This window comes from Paralichthys olivaceus, chromosome 4 (genome assembly GCF_024713975.1).
Source record: "Paralichthys olivaceus isolate ysfri-2021 chromosome 4, ASM2471397v2, whole genome shotgun sequence".
Lineage (NCBI taxonomy): Eukaryota > Metazoa > Chordata > Actinopteri > Pleuronectiformes > Paralichthyidae > Paralichthys > Paralichthys olivaceus.
This window is the reverse complement of record NC_091096.1, coordinates 24,985,923-24,995,125: the sequence shown is the minus strand read 5'-3', so window position 1 is coordinate 24,995,125 and position 9,203 is coordinate 24,985,923. Positions and strand designations below refer to the sequence as shown.

Here is a 9,203-nt window from a genome sequence, read left to right as displayed (position 1 = left end):
CCACTTCCTCCGCAGAGGTGGGTGGTTACATTTACATTTCCTGTGCTCAGCCTGCTGGGACTCATGAGTGAGGCTGGGAACCTCCCTCTGCACCCCCACCCCATCAACCACTAAAGTCCCATTAAAGGTCAGCAACAGTGCACCTCTGACTGCAGGATAAAGGAGGACACGTATCAGCTATAACTTACTAACATACTTTCCTCTGCCTCTAAACACACATTTTTTACTGCTTACTCTAGTTTAATACTGTTTAATAACGAATTATATGGCTTTTCAATAAGGGGTTAAATGCATTCTGCAAATATAAATTGAAAGGGAATTATTTTGAGTGTATTTTCATATGACTAACAACGCATTAAAATATATAGATTTGCAGCTCTGTGCACCTGTAAGCTGAAGTCAGTGGTAGGAGGATCCTTTGCCAAATGATCTGGTTATTTTTAAATAAAATTCACCTTTTTTCTATTTAGTTCCCATCCAGTGATTGTAGTTAATAGTTGAGATCGACCACTACATTAGTAAATATTCACAACTCAGTTCCTGATTTCAAAGTTAGGCTTAAATAAAGAAGTCAACTCAAGTATAACTGTACTGATGTATATAAAATATCTAGACTGGCTCCGTCCATCATGGCACATTGTTCATCCATTTGATGTTTTATGCTATTTTTACTTGTTGAGGTAGTAACATAAAAATATTTTATATATTTTGCCATGGACATGAAAATTATTTCTGGCAGTCACATTACTGTCAGATAAACTAATCATCGGTTCAAGAGCAGAATTTAATTCAAAGTACATCAGCTTTTTAAATCGACACCATTTAAATATATTAAATATCTGTTGGTGTGCAGACTGTAGAGCATAATCATCACATGAGCGTCTGTGCAGGGGGAAATAAACTCTGACCTGTTGTCTTCTGCACCAACAGATTCAGAGATGGGCCATATTAATGTCTTAGATTAAGGAAAGTTCATGCGGGGGGATGGCACTGGCTCACCATGTGATTAATGTGTGTCATGGTAAAAGACTTCTGGGTAAATAATGTGATAAACATGAATAGGTTGTTGCTGTTGAATGCACTTCTTGTAAGTCGCTTTAGATAAAAGTGTCAGCTAAATGAAATGTAAACATGTTCAAGATTCGTATGGAACAAGATTGAAAAAGAATCTGTTGGTTTTCTCTTTGTCTTGTGTTGCATATTAATTTAACAGTCAAATAGGATTAGAACACTGTTACATTGCCAACACATCTCATTGGATCACAACCTTTAACTGTTGAGGTAACAGTTATTAGTTATTTCCTCCTTTGAGCTGTTTTTCTTCAACCCCACCGCTTCAGTAATGTTTAGTTCAATACATGTATTTGCAGTGAACATGGCTCAATGAGGCTGCTGCTCCTGCTTTAACATCGTCTGAATCCACACACATGCTCACACACCGGACAGGCAGTTGATGCAGAGGATGCAGGAAGCTGAGGGAGAGGGAGATGCTGAGGAGAGCAGACCTGATGCATCTGCTCTCTCCCGTCTCTTTCACATGGTGACTTGTCTCCACCTGCTGGATTCAAGGGTGAGCTGCAACAACACCAGGCAAAGACACAGCTTTTGTGTTGATTTTTATTAATCGTGTTTGTAGGAATCATAGTAAATGAATCCCAAGGTTCAATTCAGTTTGACACATTAATTAAAAATTCAGCTGTCATATTCGCAAACAAGAAAGCTCTGATACCAAAAAAACAACAAGCAGGATGTTAAAGAACCAGTGTGTAGTATTTAATGGGATTTATTGAAATTGAATATAAAATTCTTAGTGATGTTTTTATCAGCGTATGATCACCTAAATCTATGAATCTTTGTATTGACATGAAAAGTGATGTTTTCAAACTTAAACAACATCCAGTGATTTCGCTTCATATTAGGAAACATTCTCCCGCCATACAAACGCCTGAAAACACAAATCAAATGACCTTTCATGTACACCGGGCATGTGCAACAGGAAGCAGATTGTCTACTCTGAAGTTTGGTTTCTAAGTTACAGAAAATACTTTGACCGAGTGTAACAGTAATGGTGAAATGACCCTGGAGTTCTTTTGTTGGACCAACGAGGAGGTGGGACTGTTACTGACAGCACGGTTTAGCAACGATTGTATTTCCCTTGAACTTGGGTATTTTAGAGGCTAGAAAACTCTGGAGTGGAGCCATGCATTAACATTTAAAAATGAGAAATACATATATGTGTTTGGCTTCAGAATGAATCCTTCATATCTACCTAGGGAGACTTATCTTCTTTCTCACCCATGGCAGGAAGAGACTACCCCTACGTTGCCTCCAATTGGCTAGGAGTCGCTGCCTTCATTGGTTGGTAAGGTTAGGTTTAGGATTGAGGAGGGATGTATTTGGCTAAGAGTAACAATATCAGGGTAAACCAATCAGAGACGGGGTTGAAGCAGATCTTCTACTTCTACCTAAAAAAATTAATTTCAACAAAACGCATGTGTGTGCATGTGTGACACATTGTTATACCTTACTTTTTGGGTGCAATAAACTTCCACTCGTTTCCTGGACACTTACGCTAACTGCTCTGACCAATTAACTGGACTTCAGTGAGAAATTTAACATCGTGATATACCTGTACGTTTTATGTGACACAGGGCCTCTCACCATTTCAGTTTCAGTAGTCGCTTTGTCCAGTCGTCCAGCCTTGATTTTCTCTCATTTGAATTCCTCTGAGGAGAAAACTGAAGAATAAATAAACCATACGGCTGCACTACACACATTATCAGTGATCTTCAAACTTTTAGGGAAAACAACAGCACTTCCGCACTTCGCCTCAGAGCACCCTGAGTGCTTCACGTATACAGAGACGAGTCAGTCAAATATTCTACACCATTCACACATAACAGCATTTGGTCCAGGTGTACTATAAAACCACCACAGCCACAGGAATCCACAGACTGTGCACATACACACACATGTCCATGCAGTGATGAGGTCAGAGCTCATCGTGGCGTATCAGCTCCTGGCTGGGCTGAATGAACACGCCCTCCATGGTGCGCCACCAGTTGTGCTGGTTGGAGGAGCTCATGCCGTGCACCTCCCGCTGGCCACGGATGGGATGGCCATACTGCTCGCCTGTCACGCTCAGGAAGACATCGGTGCCCACGTGTTTGAAGCGCACAGCCTCGTCGCGCTCCCAGTGGTCGGCATCGCACTGCACTGTCCACACATCCAGGTTGTCACCTTCGCCATTCTCTCCAAAGGCACTGACCTCCTGATGAAGACACAAAGAGACAGGAGAGGAAATTATTGTATAGCGGTGATTGTATTGGCAAACTGATAGATCTGCTGCACAATTTGTTGTAATGAATGTCAGTAATTGAATCCACAGCATGATTCTTGTGTCTTCTGTGAGCTCCACAAGCGTAACAGTGTGTCTTTACCTGGTTATTAGACAGGGGTGAGCTGAAGTGGTGGGTGTGGAGGTTTCGACCAGTCTTCATGTGGGTGATGCGGATGGCCTCCCCACACTTGATGGCCACACCGCGCTGACATGGATGGTTTGGCTTCCCACGAATCTGCCAATAACTGTTGGCATCGTCTGCGTTGTCCACTCCAGTTACAGACTGCTGTCCACTGCCTACACACACACACAAGCACACACAGGTATGAGTGGTGGGTTTCACTGACAGACTGGAGAACTCTAACTTTAGAAGCTGTGACTGTTGCCTCAGCAAAATGCAGATTCTCTGTCTGCTGAGTGACTAACTAACATGAATTGTCCGCAGACATGGGGCTGAGTCATGTCAACAATACCCAGCAGCAGAAGCAGCCTCTCCACTGTATCTCTGCTCTGGACGTTCCTGCTGTAGCATTGACAGCTCACAGATCTAAGGGATGATCTACAGTTTGAATAAGATGAATAAGACGTCCTTGCAGGTGGTCTGGGTCTGTTGATCTTCCTGCAGATGTAACAACTTTTAGTCGAGGAGGAAAAATTTGTTTTGATGAAGCAAACTACTTCTACCAGTCATCACCGCACCTTCTCACTTTTGGTGAATCCTCTAGAGGAACATGAGAATAACCATTTTCTGCCGACAGTCGAATCCAAAATAGTCCGATAAAAAAATCGGAAAATCCTAATCCTAAAAACTATTCTTCAGAAAAATGAGACTGACTCCAGTGGCACTCAAGCCACTTATCTTGGCACTGTCTTTATGCAATAACATTATGATATACATAACTGATACCAGAGAATCATTTTAAGCTTGTGACATTTGGAAATAAACATTGTGTAACTGATCTAAAAAATATGTCTAATTTCCAGTCCCCAGAAACGTGTATGGTCTCTTCTCTTGGACCATTACTGTACAGAATGATGCATGTTCAGTTTGACACTTTCATTATCATCAGACAGAGCAGAGGCGTGCTCAGCTCAGTTTCTGTACTACTGTCATGTAGCATTACTCCTACAACTCAAGAGACCTCTAGATTTTAGGTCAAAATAAGTTTGATTAATAGTTTTGGTTCTTAAGTTTGTAACAAGCAGAAAGTCAAGGATTTTTAAAGTGATTTTTCTTCTTATGTCAAGTTACATGTGGGTCTCTGCTCGTGTTAGCCTCTGTACAAACATCTAAATTCAGCCACTTTGGATGAGAACTTGTAGCCCAAAGTGCCAACAGAATATTTTCTATCACACAACATATTGATGTAGGAAAACTTAACATCCATTTGTTCTCCTGCATCAGAGATGACTTTTAACAGAGCTTTGTGATATCGTTTTTCAGTACCGTATCATGTAACTTGTCTTACGTAACAACTCGTGCAACCTTATTATATCTAATGTGTCCAAATGTTGCACATACGAGAAAGTTTTGTTAGTTGTTGAAGAATAATATGACTAGCTAGCTTTGAATGGTTGAAGAGTCACGTTACAGCCCTCCCTCATCCTCTGAGCCACACAGGAGGCTGATTTGCATTCAGACTGTTGCTGTATCACTTTCAGATCCTCTGTCTGAATAAATGTATACTTCTCTTGTCAAAAAGTTCGGTAGGAAGTTGTAAAACAGATTAATGTGTGAGAAGGAACTATTAACCATATTGATCAACAGTCATCTAGCAACAATGACACCTTCAATCGGCCTGTGTGTGTCCCAGTTGTGTGTCACACTACAGCACCTCTTTAACCTCAGCTTACATCTGTGCAGGAAGGGCCAGAATCTGCTCTTTTTCCTGTGGAGGCTCTGGCTCCTTCACCATCTGTAACACCAAGCTGTGAATGTCGGTGGTGACCAGTACCTTTGTCTATTCTGTGCTGTGCCAGGGCAGACTACTACAGACTCAACAAACTGACTCAGGATACCACCCCAGTCCTGGGGGTGTACCAGAATGAATCCGTTATGCACGTTATTATCCTGCTGCGTTGAGCAAAGTGTCACAGGCAAAAACTTCACGGAGAGGCCGGACCCGAGTCTCTGGACTTTCTCGTAGGTTGCATTTGACAACGACTAACGGCTGGACACCAGAGGAGCTGCTTCCTTCCTGTGAACATCCAGATAGACAATTCCTCCTCTGTCTGCGCTCCTCCATCAATACTCTACTGTTTCACTACTCCTACTGTTGACCCACACTACACTTGTCATTCTGACTACCAACATTAGTCATTAGTTACTGTTGTCTCATTGTCACATAGTTCTATCGGAAAACTGCATGTTGTACATTTTTCTAATCACTGTTTTTATTTTGTATTTGCTTACTTCCTTTTTCGACTCTGTGTGTAGAGAAATTGTAGCAAAGCTGATAACCAGCGATCATGTGATTCTGATAAAGTAAAACCCATAAACCACTGTCCACAGCAGAGCTACTGGTTTGCTTTACTTTGAATCGTTTTAACCGGAAGTCTGGTGGTTTACATTTTGTTTTGACAACAATGTAAAGGACACTCACATAACCTGACATTGATCACATTAATGTTAAAGGAAAAACGCAGGTCATGTGTTGGAGACATGTTACGTTAGTGACACGTTCGATCCTCGACACTGCTGTGCTGCTTTCACGCATCGGGAAAAGGTGATGCCGATCTACATAGAAGAAAACAACACTTTTAACTTGTCCTGCTTTCCAGGCAAGAGCCAAACACTTTCAGAGGTCACTCAACACATCCCACTAACCATGAACACCCCCTCTAAAATTCGGCGTGGCACAAATGTGGGGAAGAACCTGTGTTTCGTACTAACAATTCAAGTTACATCATCTGTTCACCTGTTCACCTGCCGCTGCCACAGCGTCCTCCATCACAACAGACGGAGGTGGGCCGCGGTCGTAGAAGACGTCATGTATAACTATTCTCGTATTAAGTACACAGGTTCCATAAATAAAGATATAGTCGCCACATGCTGCGATACAACACATATCAGAGTCTAATCCTCACGGGCCCGTGGTGCGTTATTTATGGGTGTTCGCGGATGAGAGAGGCGACTTTAAACACGCCGATTTCTCAATGAGCTTCCACTTTGTCTTGGAGAACATCACGGATGTAGGAGCCGGCAGCAGCTGGGGGTCAGCCGTGTTACCTGAGCCGTACTTGACGTCGTGTGAGTGCAGGCGGACGTTGTGCCTGGTGTTGAGCAGTTTGACCAGGGAGCCGCACGTCACGTAGTTCAACTCCGACTCTCTGCCGTCACAGCTGGAGCAGAGCAGCAGCAGCAGCGGCAGCGACCTGACCAGGAGCTGCACGGTGTGGACGAGCTCCATGTCTCTGTGGGTCTGTTCCGTCACAGCACGCACACACTGAAACACACTGACACACACTGACACCAACACACCGAGAGAGGATGATCTGCAGCTCCTGTCTCTTTCAAACGTTACTGCTGCCCTCAACCAATCACGGCTTGACAAGTCCAAGCACCGGGAAGTAAATGTCGCTCCGTGATTGGTCGAGATAGAGCGTCTCCCTCTTCCTCTGTGTCACCGCACGCATCGTTTTCCCCATTTATATTTTTCTATTAAAATCACCTCCCAAGTACTAAATTCAACTTTAAATTAATTGTAATTAATCACACTGCAACTGAAGCATCTACATCAAACAGATTTATATAAAATATAAAAGACGGAACAAAGTTTTTCTAGTTTTTCTCTTTCTTCAGTTCTTTGCTAAAGGAAATAAAGCACAGTTTCATATATGAAAATGGACATTGACATGGAATGAGTCCATTATAACATTAAGGGGTTTTTTTTGGGCCTAAACAACATATTCTTCCAAAGTAAGAAGAAACCTCCTTTAACATTTTCAGCAGAGCTAATTCACAGGTTTTGACTGGGCAATGCCAAAATAAATGTACAACAGTATGTGGAAGTCCATAACACTAACTCATTACAACCATGCCTCTCTCGTTTAGCTGCAGATATAATTTATAGATGAGTTGAGAAGTAAAACACTGTAGAACTGTTAGTTCCAGAATAACTGGAAGAACTAGTTTTGTATGTGGGAGTGTGTGTTGAGATTGCTGGGATTACAGCCTCCAGAGGGTATGTCACTAAAGACTCAGGTGTTACATGGATATTGTGTCAGAAATGCTTCACAATTAAAGAGAAGACCATCTCTATTCTGATCTACCAACACAATATTATTCTAAAACCAATATTCATGAAGAGATTTGTGTGTAAAGAAAATGTCTGATTGAAAGAGCAGTGTGGTTTCATCTGTCAGTTTAGTTATAATTCTCAACTAATAAGAGAGATCCTGTACTTTTCACCTCACCTCTGGTAACCTAATTAATATTTAGCTTATTGATATTGTTATTACTGGAATAAGACTCTTCTAAATTAAAGAAACAGTGTGAATTCCCTCCTTCTCTTTCAAACCATCTCCTTCTCCGGTATAATGTATATGTGTTTGTTTGAGAGAAGCAAGTGATTCTTGTTATTAACTTTACCTCTTACACATTTTCTTAACAATTTATCAACCTCAGATTTTAAAAGTTGTCAGTCTTATCCAAATTGTTCTATAAGAAAACAAAAATATGTGGGCAGACCTGTGGCCTTTTCTTAACTAGCTATTGAGCAGTATAACTGAGAGCACATTTTAAAAAGGTGGATAGTTCTTAATGTAAACAACCTAATGATCTGTAGGTGGGCCATGCATAAACTTTTTTGATCGGGTTGCGATGTAATATTTCATATAGTCAACTTTTTTGTTGAGAATATTACACGATTCTCCAACTTTCAGGCACTTACTCTTCAGTTCACTGAAAGATTCAACTTAAAGGGGCATTGAAATTTGCTGTTAGATTAAAGGGGACAGCAACATGTATAAAATGGGAGTCTTCGCCATTTTAACAACAGAATTCTGTAAGATTCTGTCAGATTTACCTTTAGCCTCACCATACCCTCAAGTTCGCCCTGTATTATTGATTACAAGGCCAAAACATTTGATGATGCTGAGGTGCACAACTGAAGTTATGTTCCTAACATTCGCTGGTGGCCGCTAACACCTGCTAACATCTACTGGTAGTTGGTCACCTAAATTGTGCAGAAGAGCTTCAAACGTACAAGGGATATTCAACATCCAGTCCTATATTCTATGTATACAAGACAAGATATTGTATCATATTTAAAATCTATAAGAAAAGAAAGGAAACATATTTTTTTTTAAGTTAGTTATAATGTTTCTTTGCTAATTTCATGTTAAATTACCCCATCTTGGACGAGGGGCTGTGGTCAGGTTGAGTATCGTGTCATGACTGGCTGGAGTTAGGGATAAGGTTAGTTTCAGGTTGAGATAAGGGTAAACAGGTATAGAAAGGAACACAGACTCTTTCACTTCCTCCAGAATTTACTTCTGAGCCTCAGAACCAAATGCTGTTTATTTCCTGCAATAACACAGTTTGTCCTGTAGATGGTGTCTAATAGAGATTTGATTCTTGAGGTTAAAAAGGTGAGTGATGGATTAAAACCATTCAGCTGTGATCATTGTGTTCAGGTTAATAATGTTTTAACTCTTACAAAAATGCTAAATATGTATTTAGCAAACAATTGACACAATTTGTAGATGAAATGAATAAGTGGTGCTGTCAAACTGAAAGACCATGCTCTTGAATCAATTTCAGGAAAAAACATAAACAAAAACCTAATAATACTGACATGTTTATCCGGGAACAATGTGGGTGAAGCCCCAAATAGCTGAGTAAACATGACTTGTAGAACAT

The 9,203-nt window shown here is 41.0% G+C and overlaps 1 protein-coding gene across 1 annotated transcript; it reads right to left on the bottom strand.

Moving 5' to 3' along the window:
• Positions 1-1,603: 1,603 nt before the first annotated feature.
• sdf2l1 (stromal cell-derived factor 2-like 1) lies at positions 1,604-6,893 on the bottom strand. The gene is made up of 3 exons (XM_020094026.2): positions 6,570-6,893; positions 3,441-3,637; positions 1,604-3,271 (listed from the first exon to the last, which is right to left on the bottom strand). The coding sequence occupies exons 1-3, from the start codon at positions 6,748-6,750 to the stop codon at positions 2,993-2,995; spliced, it is 657 nt and encodes a 218-aa protein (XP_019949585.1). The 5' UTR covers positions 6,751-6,893; the 3' UTR covers positions 1,604-2,992.
• Positions 6,894-9,203: the final 2,310 nt, after the last annotated feature.

Bases quoted from the DNA above. Each gene is read 5' to 3' on its own strand.
- sdf2l1 (XM_020094026.2), bottom strand. From the start codon at position 6,750: ATGGAGCTCGTCCACACCGTGCAGCTCCTGGTCAGGTCGCTGCCGCTG. The intron at 3,638-6,569 runs GTAACACGGCTG...GTGTGTGTGTAG, and splicing joins CGACGTCAAGTACGGCTCAG to GCAGTGGACAGCAGTCTGTA. The intron at 3,272-3,440 runs GTAAAGACACAC...TGTCTTCATCAG, and splicing joins CACCCCTGTCTAATAACCAG to GAGGTCAGTGCCTTTGGAGA.